The 23,930-nt window shown below is 38.4% G+C and overlaps 2 protein-coding genes across 3 annotated transcripts; both read left to right on the plus strand.

Moving 5' to 3' along the window:
• Positions 1-3,403: 3,403 nt before the first annotated feature.
• LOC146522563 (butyrophilin subfamily 2 member A1-like) lies at positions 3,404-13,914 on the plus strand. The gene is made up of 6 exons (XM_085136639.1): positions 3,404-5,053; positions 8,295-8,636; positions 9,041-9,254; positions 9,458-9,522; positions 9,716-9,832; positions 11,983-13,914. The coding sequence occupies exons 1-6, from the start codon at positions 4,918-4,920 to the stop codon at positions 12,462-12,464; spliced, it is 1,356 nt and encodes a 451-aa protein (XP_084992765.1). The 5' UTR covers positions 3,404-4,917; the 3' UTR covers positions 12,465-13,914.
• Positions 13,915-16,187: 2,273 nt separating this feature from the next.
• Positions 16,188-22,851, plus strand: LOC146522564 (low affinity immunoglobulin gamma Fc region receptor II-like). Of its 2 annotated transcripts, XM_085138538.1 has the most exons (4): positions 16,188-16,530; positions 20,222-20,488; positions 20,569-20,832; positions 22,101-22,851. In XM_085138538.1, exons 1-4 carry the CDS (start codon positions 16,500-16,502, stop codon positions 22,205-22,207), a joined length of 669 nt encoding a protein of 222 aa, XP_084994664.1. In that variant the 5' UTR covers positions 16,188-16,499; the 3' UTR covers positions 22,208-22,851. The 2 variants fall into 2 exon arrangements, with proteins under 2 accessions (XP_084994664.1, XP_084994657.1); XM_085138531.1 differs by lacking the exon at positions 16,188-16,530 and having other exon boundaries at positions 16,559-20,488.
• Positions 22,852-23,930: the final 1,079 nt, after the last annotated feature.

A 23,930-nucleotide genomic window follows, 5' to 3' on the forward strand; every position in this document is an offset into this window, starting at 1 on the left:
ACACTTTTACAAATAATTTATCTTTCATTTGTATGTGTATAATGTGTAAAGTAACATACTTAAAAGTTGCATCTCAATTGATATTTTATTGCTTTTGATTATTCTGATATTGGAATAAAAGCAAAAATATGAAATTATCATAAAAAGACAAAAACTCCTTTCATTTTAAGCTTCTTTTAGTTGTATGTATATTGTATGTCCTATCCTTCAGCCACTTTAAACTGAGTGTATGTTGACTTTTCCATTTGTATAAAAAAATGAATAAACTTTTTTTTCTTCCAAACTTAATTTAAAAATCCAATTACAGAGTCACAGCCCTTACCTACCCCAGAATTTTCCAGGGGTTGGCACAAATAAATGGAAAAGAGACAAAATGAAACCATTCCTTTCCTCCTTACAGGAGCGATGGTGGTTTGAAGGAAGCTTCAGTGCTAAATTGATTTCATTCATCTGTAACCCAGAGGTTTTGAAATGAAAGTTTTGTGGAAATATATTTAAGCATCTGTCGATCTAAGCGTATGCAAATAAGAACACCGATCCATCACATTAACATCATGTGAAATAAAGAAAGTACATTATACTTCCACCTTTGCTGCTGCTGTGTTCTCCTATAGAGGTCAACTTTTCTATTAAGGCTTGTTTTAGGTCCATGTTTGTCTCTTATAATATCTCTGCTGCTGGACTTTCTAATTATGTCTATAATTTCTTGGAGACTTGTCTCATCATGAAAAGACAAAGCTGTTTAATAAATAAATGAATGAATAAATCCTGTTGAAACTGTTTTTTTTTCCAGCATATTTAAATGAGCAAACATTTTATCTTTGACTCATGTCCCAGTTTTTAATCCCTATTCAGCGAGGATGCCAGACTAGTGGCAACTGCTAGTTTAATGTCCATTCCTTCTATAAAGGTGTCCAATAGTGAAACTTAATTTTCCTCTTAATGCTGATCCAAAAATAAGGGAGCTGACAGAAGCTTTCATAGCCTCTGTCTTGCCTGGGCTCAACTTACAAGACTGTACATGTTTCATAGGACGCAGAACCAACATAGCAAGCTTGTTTCCACCACTGATCAAAAACAACAACAGCAAAAAGAGGAAATTTTGTTTCATAGATGACATTTCTTTATCAGTGATATAAACAAGCTTCCATAGGCGTAGACAAAACATATAAGAGGGAGAAATTTCTTCTCTGCTCTGTTTAGTTCAGTACGCATAGACTGTATTCAACCAAAGACGAGCCTTGTCTTTGAAAAATGGGGTCAGTGCCTGCCAATGCTTATAAAGATATAAATGTAGGCATATGATTACACTTCAGTCACTGACAAAGGAGAAGGAACTGTAATGTTAGGTGACAGTAAGTTTTGCAGAGACTTATGTCAGCATTTGTTTGCGTCAGACAGACGAGTAACTTCGCAGACAGCAGTTACTCAGAGTTCATGAACTGTAAAAAAACTGCATAAACATTTTCACATCCATTAGAAAAAAATTATTTTGTTGTTATTGGGAGAGAGACAGAGTGAAGTAAAAACTCAGAAACCAGCGAACGACAAAGGTGGCACCGCTGATTAATAGGATTTTTAAACAGTTTCACATTTGCAATCAATCTGTTTTTGTTCAGAGGAAGAGGATTTAGGAGAAAATTATTATGGTTTTATGTTTAAAAGCATTATTTTTAAACGATATTAGGCTGTTTTAAACATACAACATGTTTTACCTCATCCAGTGTCCTTCTGTTTTGTTCCAACCTATGAGTAACTTTTCATGCTGAAAATGATTCACTGTGTGTGATTATATTTAGACTGAGCATTAGGAAACAGGCATTGTATTTTCTCGAAACCATCGACAGCACCTTTGAATGACTGACAGAGGTTAACTCCCTCATCACTGCATCTACAGCAGGTCTATGGCCTTTTGGTCAGTGAAGCTGCACAATGGTTTATAAAAAAGTTAGCAATAATAACGCATTGCTGTTAAGATTTAAATTAAAGCTTGGCTTATTTACTCACTCATATACTGAAAAACAGCGCAACTGTGTGGTAGGATATGATAACTGCATTTTATTATCGACCTCTTGATTTAATATTCAGCTTTTTTAAATTTGTCTTTATATCTAAATATCCTACATTTTTCAGCAGATCAAAAATTTATTCTGATTGTTCTGGCAATTGTTTATTTTCTTCCTTTTTTCTGTTTTTTTTCTTCCTCTTCGAAGCACTCCCATGATATACGCTCTATATAAGACCAGATCCCCAAAGTGAAACATTAGATACTGCATGCAGGGCAGGTGTGGCAGATGTGACCCTGAGTTGGATAATTAGAAAAGGATGGATGGATATACATGTATGTGTGTGTGATACAGGGCTTTAAGAACAGGTACATGACTCAATACGTTCAACACAGAAAGAAATTGAAAGGAACACCAAAGGGGCAAAACACCAGCTCGTGATACAGCTGTTGCTTGGAGCTGCAAGACCAGACTGGTCGTAAGACTGGCTACGGATACCGACTCCAGAATGGAGCAATCTCCACCCACCTCCTCTACATGGATGACAGGAAGCTGTATGCCAGGAGTGAAAGAGACACTGTCATTTGAACTTGAGAAGTGTAGTCAGATGGTAATGAAGATGGTAGTCAGAACTGGGGAGGACTGCACTACCATAAGGCAACATTGCAGACATCGAGGACAACTACAAGTACCTGAGAATCCTACAGGTAAACTGAAACCATGGATAGGCCTCTAGGAAAGCCGCAACCACCAAGTACCTGCAGAGAGTAAAGCAGGAGGAGATAAATGCCACAAACATCAAGACAAGAAAACTCCTGACCATGCATGAAGGGTTTCACCCCAATTCCAGCGCCCTGAGAGTGTACGCTAAGCAGAAGGAAGGAGGCCGAGGGCTGGTGAGTGTCAGCACCACAGTCCAGAATGAAACAACAAAGAGCAAAGGTCTGTTATGGTTGCTTTGACATTTTGCATCTGACTGTGTTAATGCTGTCTACATCCTCTGTTGGGTGGACCTTTTGTGACCTTTTGTAAAGTTGAGAAGACACAGGAGTCTCTTCTTATAATGTGCTCTAAAAAACAAAACACAGTCTCTGTTAACACATAAAGTTGCTGCTTTTACCATATTCAGCATTGCAAAGGAAAATAATGAAAAATGAAAATGCACAGCAAAGGTATAACAGGCTAGAGACGTAAAGCAGTGTGTCCGTGTAATAAGTATTTTCCTTTTAATAGACTCAGTAGCCACATTTTATTGAGATCACTGATATCTTATCTGGATGAATCATTTGGTTTGTATCAAAAGCATAAAATACAACAATATGAATGTCAAAGTTGTTGTATTCAGTCATATTTCTTTTATTAACAGATTCAGATGTGAACATAATCACACAAGCTATATTGTCAGCAAATAACATGAAGAGCTACTACATGAGTTACTTCTCACACACAAATTTTCTGTAGACTTCATCTTGAAATGCACCGACTGACATGAGCTGTCAAATGACTGTACTGCTGTTGTTTGGGTGTAAACAGGAAATGACCAGAGCTTCAAAATTACAGCAACTTCATGCAATGCACAGTAACAAAGCATGTTTCTTGCCTTTTTTTTGTAGATGTACCAAAAGTTTAATGGCATTTACTGTAAAAATTGTGGTAAAGATTAACAGTAAGGTGATTTTAAAAGCACAAGCTGTCAGGTGATGATTCCTTTGTATCCCTTTTTGTGTGTACTAAAAATAAAATTGTGGTTGTATTTCTTCTTCTCCTTCCTTTCTTTTCCCATAACTGTCAGTCAGTCCTCTTGAAAAAGTTAAAAAGGTTTGCAAGAAGTGTTTGTGTTCTGCATGCACGTGACTCATGCTGTGTGACAAGTTTGAGAATTCTGCCTCACATGACCACAGAGGATTTCCTGTGCTGTTAATGTTGTGTTAAATAATATGATAACGTTATGTTTCCATCGGCCTCCTGATTTAATCTTGAGATTTTTTAAGGTTTTCTGGTTACATCTACAAATATTATACTTTTTAATCAGCAGCTCAATAATTGGTTCTAGTTGTTCTGGTTACTAGTTTCTTTGAGGGACTCCAGTCATGTACCCTGTTAATTTTATATAGGAGACCAGACCTCAAAGTCATCTAATGTCTTTGTCTAATATCAAAGACATTAGATGACTACTTACAATGTGGATGTGGTTTGTGGCTGTGTTGTACATCCTTTTGTTGTTGCTTTGAGTTATATTTGTTCGCAGACTTTATGCTAAGGGGAAGGAAGGAAGCTGAGAACTAGTATGTGTCAGTACCACTATTCAGCATGACAAAGAGCAACAAAGAGCAAAGATTTGTAGCTTGGTTGACATTTTACATCTGACTGTGTTAATCCTGTCTACATCATCTGCTGGGCGACCTTTTTGTGTCTTAAATTTGGGGGTTTGTGTCTTTAAGATATTCCTTTTAGCTTTTTTTTTTTTTTTTTTTGAGACACTGGACGATTTCCCAAAGAAATGTGATGTGAATTAGAAAATTACAATCTATGATAACAAGTTGTCTGTTTCAGCACATTCAGCATTACAAAGCTACTTTTGTAGCTGTTTGTATTGTTTGGCATGATGAAATGAAGCACTTTCAGTTCACTCACTGTTTGACTTGAAGCAGCAGACCTTATTATCTTTTTTGAGTTTGTTTTCATTTAGCCAGATTTATCTTGTACTGCATTTGAATCTTATCTGGGTGTAGTTTAAGAGAGCACAATGACTATGATCTTCTAAACTACAAATACATTAAAAAACAAAACAAGAGTGTATGATGACATTCACACCGTCATGAAACCACCCACTTCCCGTTTTGTGAATGAGATACTACAGTCGGAACTGTTGCACATCATTATGCCTCAGGCTGCCCTCTAGAGAGGAAGCATGGAGCAGGTTAACAGAGTTTGGCTCCTTTTTCAGTCCTTATTTCACACCCGTGGATCCGGCAGGTCATTTTTCTGTGCTTCGGCCACGCACGTCCTTGTGTTCCTACTCGCCGTGGTCCTATCTTCTTGTAGAGGTAGGATTTCTACAGTCCCGTGGGAGTGTTTTGTGTCGCGTGACTTTCCCACGAATTACTGTGCAGATCACACGAGAATATATTTGTTATAAAATCTGCTGAAATGGAGAGGATATCAGTGTAGTAGCTGCCTCTACCCGTTGTCCGTTTATATGCCCATATACAGTGGACTACACGGTTAATAATGCAGGAAATGCTTCAGAAGTCACCAGAGAATTATAAGGTTTTTAACATTTCTTCACTATTCAAGTAATTTGATAAAAGCTTTCAACATATCAAATGGTGCAAAGTGTAAAGTAGCTGTTAATAGCAAAAATGTTTTTTTAAAATAAATATATAAAACGAATGGGCTAAATCAGTGGTTCTCAAACTTTTCACAATGAGTACCACCTCATAGAATATATGGCTATTGAAGTACCACCCTTATGACTGACAATAAAGTACAGTGGTATAGGCCTATTTAACAACAATACAGTTCACACAGACAATTTAATTTCTTATATGAATGTTATTTATTTTAACTGTCATAAACAGGATGTGACCAGTGATAATAATAACAACTGTAGTGCATTAAAACATTCACAGCTGGTGGGATATCCACTCTTTAAGTGATGACATATGAACAAACTACTCTGTGCTTATTAAGCCTGTTGTGTTTTTAACACGTTTTAATTATTTGTATCTTGTTTTATTTAATCTGAAACAGTCAGTGATCACTGTCATCCTCTCTCGGTTTTTATTACCACTCTTCATTTTAAAGCTCAGCCCAGGCCCATGCAGCAGTATATTAATGACTAAACTTATATTGTGGATGGATTATCTCAGCTGTTCTGCTGCTGCACCTCTTAGATATGACTGTAGTCATTACTGCTCTCACTACTTGTTGCAACATTGACTGTGTGTTTGAGGTGGTTTCAGTCAGCCACACTGTTTCATGGTTTCTGGTAATATTTGGTCAAGTGTAAAAGTGATATGCCTCGCAGGTTTTTACAGTTATTGGCTTGACTTTCATTTTTAAGAAATAAAAAAGGAGGAGGAAAAAAAGGTTGTAAATTTGAGGACATGGGGCACCATGCATTGTTTTCCCACACACCTCTATTGAACCGAACTTCTTTTTGCCCTCCATAAGAAGAATGGCAGTCCCATAACACCATCACTTTTCAGGCCAGGAAGGTCATATTATCTTTAATATGCTGTCTGTGGTTGAATTACATATTGTACATCCATGTGACTGAACCATATGATGCACTGTGCTGGCTGTTTATTTATTACATTTGTCTTGCACGGAGCATTAAAAACTTTTTAGCTGAAAGGAAGTGTTACTACATTAGTTCATTAATTATAAGAACACAAACTAAGAATCTAATTATCTTATAAAGGTACAAAAAAGGATGTTACTTTACTTTTTTGTGGAAAGTTTCTTTAGACATCATCTTGCAAGACAGTGATTGATATCAGCTGTTAAATTTAGGTGTTACAGGAAACAACTGCAGCTTCAAAAATAACTTACTGTGACCTCATGCAATGCACAGTAACAAAGCACATGTTTCATGCTTCTTTTTGTATGTTTACCAAGAGTTTTGGTATATTTACTGTACAAATTGCACTAAAGATTTACAGGAAGGTGGTTTTAAAAGCACAAGCTGTGAGGTGATCATTCTTTTGTATCCCTTTTTGTGAGCATTAAGAATAGATTGTGGCTGTGGTTGTTTTTTGTATAGATGTGTTAACTGTCATTGGGTTCTGTTGAACAAGTTGCAAGAGATTGCAAGCGTTTGTGTTTGCATGCATAGAGTCATGCTCTGCACCAAGTTTAAGATATCAGTCCCACATGACTACACAGGATTTCCTTTATTGCATAAGCTATGACAAAAAAAAGCGGAAGTAAATGACATTTTAACTTTATAAGCATGACTTTTAAATCTGTCTGTACTGAACACATGCCAAGACTTCTTTCTGACTTTCTTCAACACCTTTAACCTCTGCAGATCAAAATAACACAAAAACAGCAACTGACGCATTTTACAACACGGTGCATCTCTTCTGCCCACTTAAAGATGCCACACATTACTTTCTAACAAGTGTGTGTGCACAGGAAAATGGTGTGCACACACACACTTTGTCCTATCTATATAGGCCTATTATGTTTTCACTGTAAGAGTCCAACATTTTAGTTAAAACAAAAGGGCGGGGGGGGGGGGGGGGGGAGAATATGAAGAATGAAAGTCGAGCTGATATACCTGTGCAGGTACAGAAGACCAGATTATTTTAGACAGTTTGCCTGAGGAATGGAGGAGAAGTGTACAGGTACCAAGCAGTTTCATGTTTTGATATAATAATGAAATCCATTATTCTGGGAGAAAAATCCTCCAACTGTTTGCTTTTGGGCTTTCAAAGTTTTAATGTTTACGCCTGTAAACAATGTTGTATTTTTGGAGCCAGATTTGACCAAATTGTAGCCAAATTTTGGGTGGCTGTAGCTCAGGTGGCAGAGCAGGTCAGCCACTAATCAGAAGGTCGGTGGTTTGATCCCAGGCTGCCTCCTGGCCTGCAGCCAGGAGGCAGGAGGCAGCCTCGCCTCTGTCGGTGCGCCCCAGGGCAGCTGTGGCTACAATGTAGCTTGCCATCGCCAGTGTGTGAATGGGTGAATGACTGAATGTAGTGTAAAGCGCTTTGGGGTCCTTAAGGACTAGAAAAGCGCTATACAAATGCAGGCCATTTACCAAATTTAATTGCTAAATAAATGCTAAATCCTAGCAGTCTGTTTAGCACACTGCATCAATAAACTATATTACACAATAGGTATTTGAGGGGTAAATGCCCTGAAAGAAGCCAAGAGGTCTTCTTTATACAATTACTTCAACTGAGTCCTAGCAAACAGCTATTGGAAATAGCTGCCAGTGTTGGCAGATCCATCAAAGTAGGTTCAACTGCAAAAGTTAAACCTCAACAAAATTTCAATGAGTGGTAATAATAAATAAATTTTTTTTAAAAATCACTCCTGCTGTTGTCATGCAGAGATGAACTATCTACAGAGGCTAAAGCTGGTTTGTCTACCAAGCTGTAAACAAATGTTTTAACTTGTTTTAATGTTGTTAACTTGGGCATTTTGAGTTCTGTAGCATTGAGAAATGCTGTTGCTGCACATGTAAACTATATTAGTAGATCCAGGTCTTTGACTGTAGGAAAAACACAGTAATTAGTTGCCACACATATTCGGGTTTTTTTTTCTTATCCACAGGAATAATGTTAGTGGATACTGGACCAAACATCGTCGCCTTTGTCGGTGAAACTATCCTCCTGCCCTGCAGCACCACCATCAACAGTGAGGTGCCAACAGTGGAGTGGACTAAAGAGGGCCTGTTTCCAAACACTGCCTTCCTGTACCGCGATGGATGTGAGACCTTCGAGATGAAGAATCCAGTCTTTCAGTACAGAACAAACCTCATCAGGCACAAACTTCACGACGGAAACCTGTCAATGGTGATATCCAATGTGCAGCTAAATGACAGTGGAAACTACCAGTGTGCAATTTGGAGGAACAGGAAAAAGAAAGTCATCACAAGACTGGAGCTGTTTGTAGGTACGTCAGCTCAAAGTGTAGTGCTGTATTTATCCTTTCCTCCACTTTGGAGATCAGCACACGCCTCACATTTTGGTTTAGGTTTCCCTAAACACTCCGAGGAGGGCGTGAGGAGTGCACAGATGTGAATGTCAGATTAAATGATTTATTATTTAATGAAATAGTCTGTGGTTTTCACCTTCCCATTCTTTATTCTAAGCAAAGGTAACCAATTATCTGCAGATTTTCCCCAATCGTCTTTGCCAAATGTTCTTAGGAGAACATGCAGATTCTTTAATGATTTCTATGATCCACAAACCTCAGATAATATTTGACACTAAAGTATTTTCCACAGTGAAAATTTTTGTAATAATGTTTGCTGGAAAGTTCAAAGGCCACACCCTGAATAATTCTCATTTTTACAGGTGCTGTTTCTGAGCCAAAACTCTCAGTTGTTCCTGGTGTTGGAGGAGGACTGACTCTGCAGTGTGAGGCTAAGTGTTGGTTCCCTGAGCCTAGGATTACATTTCTTGACAATCAGGGAAAAGAGATCAGTGCTGAAGACCCAAAAAGAGATGGAAACTCCCCAGGGTGTCTGACAGTTACAAGAAGAGTGACTTTGCATACTGCTACCAAGAGGTTTAATGTCATTTTAATGCCTAAAGTTCAAGACCTCAGATCTCATTTTATCTGTGTCATTTACTTCATCCAAATGGGAATGTGATATTAAGTCATTACATCAGTGCAGTCATGCATAAGCTTTGACAAAAAGTGCACATCCGTTTTCTTTTTCCAGGACAAAACTGTGAATGAAACCTAAAGGTGTGTCTTTTTAATCACAGGGTCATCTGCAGAGTCCAGCAGCCTGAGATAAACCAGCTTAGGGACTCAGAGATTTACATACCAGGTAAGCTTAACACCTGAATCAGCTGGACTGCATAAAACGTATATTTCATTATTCTTTTGTAATGATTCTAAATGTTACATTTTGCAGAATAAAAGTGCATCAAAAAGCACCTTCAAAAAATAAATTATGCCATCGTCTCTTTGTGTAAAATGATCTTGATTTTCTCATTGAATCTCTTTTTTAATCATTTCAGATGAATACCTGAGATCCTGCACTGTAAACATTGTAATCAGCGTTGCAGTGACGATCCTTTTAGTCACAATCATCTGTGCACTCGTATACTTTATTGTCAAGCGCTGTTGCTCCTCCGGTAAGTAATTTTGTGCCTTTGTTTTTAACTACTTCTAATTATTTGCTAATTAATTAGACAATTTATAAAATGGACAGAATGTTGTCTCCAGAAGTTTAGCTGCTTTTGCGTGGCAAGCTTGGAGAACACGGAGCTTCCAAGTTTAGCAGATATATTCAGCTGTGGTCTGTAGTAATGGCACATGAAGCAACTATCAGTACTGTGTGCGTCAAACATTCAACACGTCCAAACATAATTCTAGCACAGAGATTCCAGATGGAAACTGTATTCAACACTCACGTGTATAACAACTTTAACAATTACACAAGGTTTATAATTAGCATTAACTAGCTTAGTAGCTTACATAGCGTATTAGCGTAAGATAGCATTAGCATAGTCACGAGGGAACAAATACACACAAAAGCATTTGACCTACACAAAATCATGTAAACAGGACCCACCTTCTGGCATTCAGACACGGCAATAAAACAAGAACCCACAAGTTGCTGGTGAGAGGACACAAGGAAAAAATGCTGGCTATCAGCAGCTTCGAAAAGCAGTTTTCAAAGCCCACTGTGATGGCATCAGAGCTTTTATTTTGCTTGAAGAGTCCAGAAATTTATAAGTTAAACATCAAATGAGTCAAGGAAAAGCAGCATTTTCGTACCGTTATAAATAAGAACCTTGATACTGTCTAAAATATTGAAATAGTTATTTGTAAGTAAGTAATTTTAATGTCAAATTGCCGACACAATAGCAACTTGTCTCATAATTGCCCCCAAAGCATTTTTGTTGGGTTCAAATAAAGATGAATGCTATTGTAACTAAAATGCTTATATCTTACAGTTGGAGTTTTCCAAATTTTACACACACAAAAGAAAATGGAACTGTGCCCTCACCAGTGTTATAGTTACTGGTTACTTCTTCAAAAACGTAACCGAGTTAGTAACTGAGTTACAATATTCTAAAAGTAATTAATTACTTGAAAAGTAACTATTGCGTTACTACTAAAAAACGTTTAACCCTCTGGGGTCCAGGGTATAATTGGCCATTTTTAACTACTTTTGATTTTCCCCACATTTCACCTTTAAAAACTATTTACTTTGCCTTGTTTGGCCTATCAACACAATTTAAAAACTGGTAAATATCACCTTGTTGCTTTGTCTTTAAGTGGTCATGTGATTGGCTTACCACGACTACTTCATTCATCCTCAGTCAAACAGCAGCACTCATGTGATTGTTTTGCCCCGAGCTCCAGGTGTTGTGCTAGACAGTGATCGTGATTACCATCCGCACAGCTGCTTAAAGCTGTAGCGCACTGATTACTTACGTAGTCTGTTACTTCCGTGCAACTGATATAAGATACAGTAAGCTGAACACAGCTTCAACCGTCTGTTTATTGAAAAATAGTAACGGACCGCATTTTCCTGTTAGTAACGGTAACGGCATTGTAACGATAGGAATAGTAATTAGTTAGATTACTCGTTACTGAAAAAAGTAACGGCATTAGTAACGCCGTTATTTCCCATCACTGGCCCTCACTGATAAAGAAACAGCTCAAAGCAGCTTTCGTTCATTAAAATAACCTTGTTAATCAGAGCAAATCCCAAAATATGGGGTCACTCAAGTGAAGTAGAACCTGGATTTGCTATGAAATTCAGGGAATTAACACTGAAATTATGGTAAAAAGATGCAGTAATGTGCAGGTTTTAATGTGGACAACAGAGGAATACAGCAGTGGTAGTTCAACTGCGACTGCTTTAATTAAAGGAAAGTTATTTTCATTTGGGGGCATTTATTTATTTGTTTGCATGGCTACTCTGATGTCCTCATCCTTTTATGCATTTATGTGAACAGGCTGGGAAAGACAGAGCAGAGACATAACATGAAATGCAGGAACTCACGTGTAGGTGGTCTGCAAGCTGCAAGATAGCTTGCAGAAGAAGAAGCAGCTGCAGATAGAGTAAATAAGCTTAAATAACATGCTATAAATGAGATTAGCCACTGAAGGATATTAGCAACTGCCTTACCTAATGCTTAAGGTTAGTGCATTCATGTATATCAGGTATAGTATGTTTTCTTTTCCGCTTTGTAATAGAAACAGGGAAATGTCAGGAAAAACAAAATGCTAACTGTGTGTTTTTTCTTCTTTTGTGTGTGTATTTCTACAGTTGGAGGACAGAAACCGAGTGTTAATGGAGGGAGGATCCACCAGCTACCGAATGAGATGAATGGAAGCACACCCAGTCCGGACACACCCCCCAGCGAGTCATCAAATGACTCCGCATCCTCACCAGGTATCTTAAATCCCAGTAATCCATCAAGACAAAAGTCTCCTCAAAGCAACAACAACCTCAAACCAGAGACTTCAACCAGCAGCAGCCGTCCAAACTCTGACAGATTATCAAAGACCACAGGAGGAGATTCAGAACCTGCTGCTTCAACACAATATGCAGCAGCCAGCTCCCAGACGCAGAGAAGCAGTCAAGACAGCAATTCTGCTCTTTCAACAAACAGCGACGATGTGTTTTCCACTTCTCCTTCACACTCAAAAGAGCTACCTTTTGTCTCAAACGTGCGTCGTGGAAGCACTGCACGGCCTCAGCGCAGACATACGCACTCTCCAGAAGCAGAGCCGCTCATCTGGATCTAGAGTGGAACTGAAATACAAGGATGTGGCAACTTTTACAACTGGACAAAAAGAAAGTAAAATGCTGATGTCAGCTGACAGTCAAAGGAGAGTTGGTCATGCAGTTCGAGTTTTACTTTCTGTCGACTGATTTTTCAGTCATGTTTAATCATTCAGCAGAGAGGGCTGGATACAGTCCATTTTTAATATATTCCATAACATATAGTCTAAAAAGTAGTAGTAAGTAAGTAAATGCTTTCATGTTAATATATGGCATCATTTTCTGACTCACTAGTAGCACTGAATAACTATTATCTTCACATGGTTATCTTGGTGTGTCAGTATGATGGTGCCTGAGCACTCGTCAAGATAAACCTCCAACACAGATGGTAGATTAGAGGTAGATGTATTTTTTTATGATTCTTTAATAATCAAGCTAACGAGACTTTTGAAATAATAAGCTTTTTCCTTATTTTTTGTTTGTTCAACTTTCTTGTTTTGCTATTTTGCACTTTTCTCATGTTGTTCTTTTTTGCACAGTTGTTTCTCTGATTTTACAGGGAGGGCTGTGTAAGGTTTTCTTACTGCTAATCCTACATATCAACATCAGCTTTACCATTTATCAGATCCTTGAAACTTGGAAGCTTTAAAGCTAACTTTATTTCATTTTGAACTAACTTAAGATTGTGATTTTGTGATTTTCAATAATATTTGTTATGAAGTTTTTACAGGTTTATCATATAGTTCTTTTTATTTTCTGGTTGTGTACAATGAGCCTTACGAATAAACTATTTTGGCTTTTTAAAACTGTTTTTGTCCAGATTTAATAAAACAGACCTTGTTTCTGACCCATATTTTCACAGCTGGAGGAAGAAAATCAAAACAGTTAAAGTATTTAAAACAAGAGTCCAGTTTTTTGTATTTTTTTTCTTCCTTCTTCTTTTCTTCACAGCAGTGTCATGTTACAATATTTATAGACGTCTAACCCTCTCAAATTACAAAAAAAGAAATGAACTACAGAACAAAATGAAAATAACTGGAAATCTGCAGCTTAAGGATTAAGATGAGGATCCAAAACTACACAATGTAGCTTGTCTGCCCGCCACTGTTTATTGCACTTCTTAATAATGACAGATGTCAATACACTGTCAGGAAGTACATGAATAATCTTAGTGAGTATAGACAGTGACCATCATAACAATATCTGAACATTGGGCCACATTGGCCATGTCACCTCCACCTTTATTCAGGTTACACACACACATATCACTTGCATCACTAAATACAATATACTATAATTCACAGCAAGCGACTAACAAATAACCATTCATTAGTGAAGCATTTATATATTGGTTACAGCATTTGCATCTCCTCTTACCTCAACAAAACATCTAGAAAACACAACTGAAAACATTCATGAGCCTGATTAACTTTACTGTCACGAATACTTTTTGTACTTCATTAGCATCGCTACTGCACTTGAAGCTTTACCTGCCTACCTAGCATCAAGTCCATTAGCCTAGCATGACCATCATAAAGTATGTATCATAAAGTAATGCCGCAAAGTGGAGTGAGAAAACCACTGAACCAGTAATTAAAGACATAACAAACACACATGGGCAGCACGGTGGCACAGTGGTTAGCATTGTTGCCACACAGCAAGGAGGTCCCGAGTTCAATTCCACCATCAGGCCGGGGTCTTTCTGTGTGGAGTTTGCATGTTCTCTCTGGGTACTCTGGCTTCCTCCCACCATCCAAAGACATGCACTTAGTAGGGATAGGTTAATTGATAAATCTAAATTGTCCATAGGTGTGAATGGTTGTCTATCCCTGTGTGTTAGCCCTGCGACAGACTGGTGACCTGTCCAGGGTGTACCCTGCCCTATCTCGCCCTATGACAGCTGGGATAGGCTCCAGCAACCCTGAGGAGGATAAGCGAATGGATGGATGGACGAACACCCACAAAAATTACTTGGGTGACCATTTTTTTTTTTTTACCTTGTTTAAAAACATGAACTGAACTGTGATTCCATAACTTATTGTCTTTTTTTTTTTTATCTCTTAACCTTTTAACTATTAGTTTAATCCCTATTTATGTCTTCAACACACATTTTAACCTGTTAGTGGTCTTCTCTGGATTCCCTTCTAAACCATTTTCCTCTCAGTCCTTGTAAACCGACCTTGAGGAAACACCAGAAACAGAATAAAAGAAATCCTATTGTTTGTTATGTTTCTGTTTCTGTTGTCGTAGTAAGGCTACCATAGGGGCGACCACTAGAGGTCGCTAGAATACTGTATGTGTATATGTTTTGAGAAAATTGATGATAGCCACGTACACTGCTGCTACAGTTCAACAAAAGCTGTTCGTGCAGGAGAACCATGCGTCTTATTGCCTCCAATCATGACATTGTTAATTCCTTTGATCTGAGAGGGAACCAGACTTCTTCACACGTATTCTGTTTTCAGACCACAGAGGCCACAGGGTTAGGAGGACGGACAAATAACCAAAAAATTGTATTGGGGGAGTATGTGATGCTTTGATGCTGTTCCCCACTACCTCCCCACTCGGTACGTTCTTTTATTTCCTACTTGGTTAGGTTTAGGAAAAGAATTTGAGAGATGCGGCCCAGAGCAACCATACACACTGAGCAGACGGAGGGATTGGCTGATCTGGCATAGGTTTTGGTAGGATCTAGGTTTAAATAAATAATTCAGTTAAAGACACATCTTGTTTATACGTATTCATGTAATTTCAATGAAAAATGTAACCAGCATTACCCAAGCACAGAAAACTGCAGATGACTTTGACATCAAATGACAAGCACTGCAGAAGTGATGTTCGTCTGCTGAGACTGTCTCATAATAACACTTTTTATTTCCAGCTTTAAAATATTCTCACAGTCTTTGCCAACTACAGATTTATTTTATTTTATTCATTTGGGGTTTTTTGTTGTTGTTGATGTCATTTTAATGTGTAATTATCAGTTAACACCAACAGAAGGCAGCAGTGCACAGCTTTCAGGAATTGTAGGATCGTTACTGGTTGCCTGTTGTCGATACAGATGAAGTCAAACACGTGGATCTTAAAAGAGTCTTTGGTGGATTAATTAAATACACAAGACTCTGTATCACTGCTTCTTTATGTACCTGATAGGTTGACAGCTATTGTTGAGTGTGCTGTGATTTGCAGTTATTCGCTTCAGCTTCACTGGCTCGGTGTAAATTTTTCTTAACACAAGATAGCGGTGAGTCAGAATGATACCCCCCCCCCCCCCAACATACACACACAAGAGCACAAGAGAGATAAAGACACCCTACAATGAGCTGAAACATGAACTTGTTATTGTTAAAACAGATTATTATGACTTTCAAAATATTATTTGGTTTTCATACGTGCCTACTTTCAGTGATATCAACTCTAAAAGCAGGATATTAACTAGGCATATAAACCTATAATTCTCTCTCCTTTTTGCCATACTTTTCAAGCAACCTATATTTGACAACAACATAATAAAAATTTAAATTCTGTTTTTGAGGCACGACCACAATATTTTTAGTGGCCCCCGTATGAAAAAATTCTGGAGGCGCCCCTGTCTTTGTGAATTATTAAATTATTATTATTGAATTAGTTTGGTCTTCTGACGAAAACAAAAAGGGGATTCAATTAAAGAAGATTTCATAGGCTTGCTTTAACTTCTAAAGGACTGTAAAAAAGATACTTTACACTTTTTTCACTTACTGAAGGGTGTCTCATTTCCTGTCACGCTCAAGTGCACGGCATGAATCCGCTTCAGAGTGGTAGGTGTGAAATGGTGGGGGTGTAAATTCATGAGAAGGATAAGTGTTTGGAGGGGGAAATCAAACAGCACTGTATTCTGCAGACAGAGACCGCAGGGGGTGGAAAATAGAAGCCCCCTGCATGTGCTCACAGTGTTGATCTGACATTTGGAATATGAGGTTTTTTTTGCAGAGCCCACCAACACCTAATCATCTGTGCGACCCTAATAACTTCCTGCAAGTCAGAGAGCTGCTGAAAAGTTTCTAGAGCACCAAAGCACAATGGAGATCTCTTCAACGTGTCTGATTATCTGTGAGTAAATTTTACTTTTTTAGTTGTTTTTAATTCAGCTGTAATTCACAAAGCAGGAACTCCAGCAACACTTGAGGGAAGAAGAACAACTTTAATAATAGACCAACGCGTTTCGGCTTGTGGCCTTCATCAGGGTCATCATCCACAAGCCGAAACGCGTTGGTCTATTATTAAAGTTGTTCTTCTTCCCTCAAGTGTTGCTGGAGTTCCTGCTTTGTGAATTCTTTTATCCTCAACATGCACCTTGGAAGCAGGTGAAGTTGTGCCAGAATTTTTTTTTGCTGCAATTCAGCTGTAATTGAAATAATTCCTGAGCTCGCAGGACATTTGAAGGTTTTATTAGGTGTATGTTTCTCCAAAGATCTAAAAGAAAATACGATTACTTCTTTGTCCTACAAAGTACAACTTGATGAGAGGCTGCTTCCTCACACATTCTGCTTTAAATTTCTCCCATTTTTTCCAGAGTTATTAGGTTTTGATTTATGTTCGGCTCTTCACAAGCTAAAAATGTGATTTGCTGTTTTTTAATTTCACTTTCATTTACTTACTTTCACGTTGCTGTTTTCAGACGTACTCGTGATATATTGCATGGACAGAATGATGTTTTGCATGATAATTTTACTGTGCTGTGAGCTTAAATTGTTAAACAGAAGCATCGCACTACAAACCCAAGCTGGCAAAGTACACGAATGGTTTTCCTACTGCAACATGTCAACATATCAGCAGTGGAAAAAGTCCAGTTAGTTCCTCTTTTGCAACCTGCAGGGACTCTCTGTGATCTGCCAACAATGGTACCAATGCCAAGATAAAATCACTATTCATTATGTATATTGTGAAAACGACATAATTATATATTTTAACACCCTTTGAGTTATATTGTCTCTTGTAAAAGGGACTTCTTTCTTCCCACTTTATCCTTAAAGTACTTGCTCAAAGGAGATTTTAAGGTATTTGGTATTCACTTAGTAATATCGTAGGGTCTCTATATTATCAAGCATCACAAGGGTGTTGTTGTGAAAATCCTTCTGAGACCAAGAAAAAATAAAGTTCTGGACATTTTTTTGTGTGTTTGTTTTTTGGAACATTTTAAATTTTTAGATGATTTGGCTTAAATACAAAACCTTTTTCCAAATAGAGGTTTATTCATTAATTTTTTTATTTTTATTTTCTGCCACTAGCTCGACAACAGAATGATGTGATGTGGAGATTTGCTGTTCACTTTCATGTGGATTTCTGGTTATTGTTTTGTTCACAAACAGTAAACTTGTTAGATGAAGGAAACTGGAGAAGAAATGTCTGCTCATCGACACAGGACTTCAACGGTCTCAGCATAGAGAGGCAGCTTTGTTGCACTCTGTTGAAGTACAGTCATCTTCTAGAGATCATGAATTTTTCTTATTATTAGAGACATCAATATCAATTGTTACTTTGATGGAGTAATCTTGAAGATTTTGTCTGGACTTAACTGAATTGACTATAATTAGGACTCAAGTGTATCTGGATCCCAGTGCATCAGGCATGCCATGAACACGTTATAGATACACCAAAGATTGTTTTCAGGTTTCAGGTTAAAACAGTTAGGAGAAGGAAACACATCAGAACACTAAACCATGAACATATTATATACGCACTGAAGATTGTTTTCAGTGTTTAGGTTGCCTTGTTAGATGAGCACCTCTCTGGTTTGTGTGCTGTGACATTTTCAAAAACCTGGTTTTCTTTTTCCTGTTTGAGGTCACCAGAGGGCCTCCAGGCTCGGCAGTTGTGGGCAGTTTTGTCCTGTCTTCATGTCTCATACTAAAAACAGCTGCAAGCCAGTTTCAATAGAGTTGAAATTGAACTGAAAAAGAAGGGAAGGGTACAGTTTAATGCACTGTTAGGAAATATATTATCAAATGTATAACTCAACAGAGTAAATAGTTTAAGAAATAAAACTAATTATGCACTCTATGTTTGTGTGAGTGTGTGTGTTTGTGTGTATGTGTGAGTGTGTGCATGTGAGGGTTAAAATTGCTCTACATTTCTGAAATCCTACTACAATGAAGGTAGGGATGTAATATTTTTCAGGACTGTAAGGCCAGTAATCAAAAACAGACCCAAATGCTGAGTTGATAGAGAGTTGTATCAAAGTATTATAATCTTTATTTACACATGAGTTAAGGTACGCACTGAGGGGTCTTGGTAAAAGCACAGGGGGTTCTTTCAGTTCTTGAGGGAAATGTCCATAGAGAGAGAGGAGACGGGTGTTAAAAGGTCCACAACAGATCCACAAAGTAAAAGGTCCACACAAGGCCTGGAGGTCAAATGTTTTCATTCTGTATCTGCCATTTTCAGCTTTAATTAGACTCTGTTTAATGTATTCTAGCCTCTACACGAGATTAAAATGTTGCTGTTTTTCAACATACTGGTGATATACAGGAGGGACAGGATGATGTTTTGTGTAATCATTTGCCTGCATGGAGCTTAAATGGATAAACTGAAGCATTGCCCTACAAACTCAAGCTGGCAGTAGTAAAACAGTTCCCTAGCGATCGTATATTATATGGACGACAGTATTGGCCCACAGCTGTTAATCTTTGAATTCAGGTGTTTTAAGTCGCATTTACACAGCTGTATAAAACTGAGCACCCTTTCAGTCCGCCATTACAAACACTTACAAAAGATTGGGTCGTTCTAAAGAGGTCACTGAAACACTGAGCGTGGTATGACTAAAGTCCATTCGTGGAATTTCTTCCCTCCTAGATATTCCATGATCAACTGAAAGTGATATTATTACGAAGTGGAACAACAGCAACTCAGCCATGAAGTGGCAGATCACACAAACAGAGCAGAGTCTCTTAATACGTAAGAGTTTCCAACGCTCTGTTCACTCAGTAACAGAATCCAAACCCCCTCTGGCATTAACCTCAAACAGTGTGTAGGTGTACTCCATCTGTGGCCTTTACTTTGGTCCATGTCTTAATTTGAGACGTTTCTATTATTATCATTGTTATTATTATTTTATACACAGATGTCATGGACTTGCAAGTAATAGATTGATATGATGCGGTGATATGGTCTTAATTTTTTGTGGATTTATGATCTTTTTTTTGTCCATGAGCATTAAAACAGTTAGATGAAGGAAACACATCAGAACACTAAACCATGAACATATTATATACGCACTGAAGATTGTTTTCAGTTTTCAGGTTGCCTTGTTAGATGAGCACCTCTCTGGTTTGTGTGCTCTGGCATTTTCAAAAACCTGGTTTTCTATTTCCTATTTGAGGTCACCAGAGGGCCTCCAGGCTTGGCAGTTGTGGGCAGTTTTGTCCTGTCTTCATGTCTCATGGTAAAAACAGCTGCAAGTCAGTTTCAATAGAGTTGAAATTAAACTGAAAAAGAAAGGAAGGGTACAGTTTAATGCACTGTTAGGAAATATATTATGAAATGTACAAGTCGAAGTAAAATTGCTTGGAAATCAAACTTTTAGCAATGGCTCTGAAATAACTGAAAATCAGGTTGTCGTTCACTAGGTGGTTTAATGAATTGAAGAACATGTTTTTCTCTATCAACCAATGCTTGCCATGGGGTCTCTAGACCTGTGTGTCTGGGGCTTACCACAAGTCTGCAGACTTGCATGTTTTAAAAGGACCAAATCTCAGCCTGATGCTTTTTTCCTCTTCTTTTTATTTCATGTTTCGATCCCCAGCTGCTATGCTGAGCATCCATCCTGACAGATCTCAGTTCTTTTGGTATGACACGATCATGCTGAGCTGTGAAGGGACAGACAACTCTGGAAATTGGACTCTGAAGAGAAACACCTCCTCTAAAATTGCTGAGTCATGTATCTCGGGTTGGGGAGTGTCAAATCAGACGTCATGCACTATTGTGGACACCTATGCATCAGACACTGGAATATACTGGTGTGAGTCTGATCGAGGGGAATGCAGTAAGACTATCAACATCACAGTCACATGTAATGCTCTTTATTATTTGATGTTTTAGACTTTTTATCTGATATAGAGCTGAGGAGTCATAGCACGGTTTGATTTTCAGATGGAGTGATCCTGGAAAGCCCTGCGCTTCCTGTGACAGAAGATGAAACAGTGACACTTCTCTGCTATTACAAGTACGATGAAGAGAGCAGGGCGACTTCTAATTTCTCAGCTAACTTCTACAAAGACGGACATTTAATCAGTACTCAGCCTGCAGGAAGCCTCACTTTCTCAGCTGTGTCCTTATCTGATGAAGGTTTCTACAAGTGTGAACACCCAATAAAAGGACAGTCAGCACAGAGTTGGATGGCTGTCAAAGGCAAAGGTGGGTTCAGGCAACAAGACATCTGTTTTGAGGAGAAATGTGGTAGAAGAGATACATAATCAATAAAATACACCCAGTCTGTCCTTTGACATATTCATTGTGCTCCAACAGTAATGCACTGACTAATTTCACCTATTTAAACTAGTCACTGAGGATTCATTGACGTATATTCAAAAGATTTTATTATTTTCCAACTGCTGAAGCATAAAATCCTTATTGAGGCAGTCCTGTCTTCCTCCCCTCACCCCAAATGGTCGCAACAGACAACAGATGGCCGCCCCTCCCTGAGCATGGTTCTGCTGGATGTTTCTTCCTGTTAAAAGAAAGTTTTGTCGCCAAAGTGCTTGCTCATAGGGGGTCATATGATTGTTGGGGTTTTCGCTGTTTTCTTTGTATTATTGTAGGGTCTTTGCCTTACAATATAAAATGCCTTTAGGTAGCTGTTTTTGTGATTTGGCACTGTATTAAATGCTGAATTGAAACTATTTAAAATGCAGTCACACATTTTCAGTATGTCCACATGTACATTGCATGGTCAAAAAAAAAACTGTATAAAAAGTGGATGTAGCCATTCTTGCACCACCCATTACTTAGTGAAGTACTCTTATGAAACCTCAAGTGAGTGCTTTACCACTTTGAACTGGACATGATAAGGGAAGAGGTGTCCAATGCACATTCATTGTTCAAGAACTTATGACTGGTAAGTAATTCACAAGTGAGCATGTCTTGGATAATCCTTCATTCTGACTTCAATAAAGGCCATAATTTACTAAATGAACTTGATATTTTATTCATTATGACTAGAAATTCGTGGCTGAGCCAAGCAAGTCAACAGAAAAAGGTTTAAAGAGGTCACAGAGTGAGGGAACCGAGGGCTTAGGGCTTTCCCATAGACTTCTATATCACTGGAAGTCTCTTTCCAGTCACAGCAGTCTCCCCCTGCTGGTCATTAAAAGAATGAAGGTTTAACAGACCTTGAGGCTGTATCCATCTTTTATATAGCCTGTGCAGTACTGCTCTGATTCACACATCTTATCCACACATACTTAATTAGAAGGTAAATATGAGAAATACAGATATACAGTATAAGAGCTTTTAAGCTCCTGTGTCCTGAATTTCTGCCTTGGTTTCCCTCTCGGTTACCTAATGGATTCTACTGTGTATTGTTTGATTTCCTTCCTTTATTATTGCCTTTTAGCCATTTATTCTGCCTGTATTTTGGGTGCTTTCTCTGCCAACTCTGTTATTTTGTTCTGTCTTCCTTACAGTCAGAGCCCAGCCATCAGTATCTGTGCCTGGACTGATTGGTGCTACTCTGGTGAAACTCTTCTACACTGTGATTATTACACTGGGTGCAAATGTACTCATACGCTGAGCTAATGGTAGAAAACCAGAGAAAATGAGTGTGATGTGACCTCTTTGATATCATTAACCTCATATATTGAAATATATCTTTATATTTATACAGCCATGATGTTTAGCTTTTTATTTGAAAATGCTGGAAATTCATCGAAAAGAAAAAACAAACAATTTAGGAACATTTGAGATAAGATTATGCAGCAAAAATGTTTAATGATGCGTTCACCAACAGCTATGGAGTCTGTGGATGTAATGGTGTTAAACATGTACTCATAAGACAAGTATTTAAACCATCCAGCCATCAGTTTTTGCAGCTGAGCTAGAGCTGGAGCCTATCCCAGCTGTCATAGGGCGAGAGGAGCTATGGGCAAATTGCCAGAACTGTTGAGAGACAGATCTGAGAATAACCATGTAACCTAGCATATCTTTGAATTGTGAGTGGAAGCTGGAGAACCCACTGGGAGAAGATGCAAACTCCACACAGAACACCAGGCAACTGATGGATTCACACCCAGGACTGTCTTCCTGTGAGGCTGTGGTGAGAAAACCATATCATCATGCCGTCCTTGTTACTATATGACTGTAACTACCCTCTATAGTGCTTTGTAAACCATTTAACACATTAATATGGTTCTAATAAATGACAACTGGAGCATCAAATAGTGCATTTTGTGTTTTCTGTAGGAAAATACACTTTAAAAAAGGCATCATTTTAAATCTGGGTGAAGTATTTTTTTAAAGGAAATCAAAAAGGACTGAGAATAAATGTGTGAATGACTATTAAGTGACATTGATGCTGCCTTGATTTGCAGCCCAATGTCTGTTCAAAACTAACTTTTCAGGAATAATTTAAAATAATTTTCAGTGTACGATGAAGCCCTCTGCCTGTAACTCAGGGTATCACAGCACGTTTACACTGTTGACAGGCAACAAAAAGAAAGTGCTCTCAGTGCTCACTCATTTTTTAGGTAATCACCATTCAAACCTGGATGATGATGATGATAATAATAACAATAATAATAATTGTTATGGCCCTAGGCCTCGGAGGGAGTGAGACCGCTTTTCTCTTCAAGCAAATCCAATAGTGCCAGGACTCACTGACGATTGGCTAGCTGGAGACCCGTGCCCACCCTCCTGTATGCAGATTGCAGTGTGTCAACCCTCATAGACAGCGGTGCACATAAGTGGCCCGCAGGTCTGCGTGCGCTGTCAAAATAAAAGACGCGCACCAGATAAGAAGTTGCAATGCGCGTTTGCATACATAAGATTTTCTGGAGGAGGACAGACGTTTGTTTAGAACTCTTAAAGTTTTCGAAGAAGCTCCTTTAAGCAATTACTTTGGTGTTCCTCCACCTCCAAAGAAATGTCAGAAGAAGCCCAAACCGCAAAAGAAGCGCGTATTCTCGGAAAAGTGTTGCAGGAGGTGAGCTGGCATCAAACAAACGATGAACGCACAGAGATGTGGTGCAGAATGTGCCGTGAAAATCCCTCTCTAGCGAACAAAAACAGTGCCTTTTATATGTACGCAAACACGCACTGCAACTTCTTATCTGGTGTGCGTCTTTTATTTTGACAGCGCATGCGCACCTCCGGACCACTTATGTGCAACCCTGCTCGATGGTTGTGTCCCAATTCAGGGTCTGCACGCAGCGTCACTGTGATTAGTTGAGTATCGAGGCTGAGACCACAGGACTATAAAACATGATTGTTGGGCTTCATTTCTGTACTGAACAGTCATT

The sequence above is a fragment of the Neolamprologus multifasciatus genome, chromosome 3, assembly GCF_963576455.1.
Source record: "Neolamprologus multifasciatus chromosome 3, fNeoMul1.2, whole genome shotgun sequence".
Taxonomy (NCBI): Eukaryota; Metazoa; Chordata; class Actinopteri; order Cichliformes; family Cichlidae; genus Neolamprologus; species Neolamprologus multifasciatus.

Bases quoted from the DNA above. Each gene is read 5' to 3' on its own strand.
- LOC146522563 (XM_085136639.1), top strand. From the start codon at position 4,918: ATGGAGCAGGTTAACAGAGTTTGGCTCCTTTTTCAGTCCTTATTTCAC. The intron at 8,637-9,040 runs GTACGTCAGCTC...TCATTTTTACAG, and splicing joins AAGACTGGAGCTGTTTGTAG to GTGCTGTTTCTGAGCCAAAA. The intron at 9,523-9,715 runs GTAAGCTTAACA...TAATCATTTCAG, and splicing joins CTCAGAGATTTACATACCAG to ATGAATACCTGAGATCCTGC.
- LOC146522564 (XM_085138531.1), top strand. From the start codon at position 20,179: ATGCTTTTTTCCTCTTCTTTTTATTTCATGTTTCGATCCCCAGCTGCT. The intron at 20,489-20,568 runs GTAATGCTCTTT...TTTGATTTTCAG, and splicing joins TATCAACATCACAGTCACAT to ATGGAGTGATCCTGGAAAGC. The intron at 20,833-22,100 runs GTGGGTTCAGGC...TCTTCCTTACAG, and splicing joins GATGGCTGTCAAAGGCAAAG to TCAGAGCCCAGCCATCAGTA.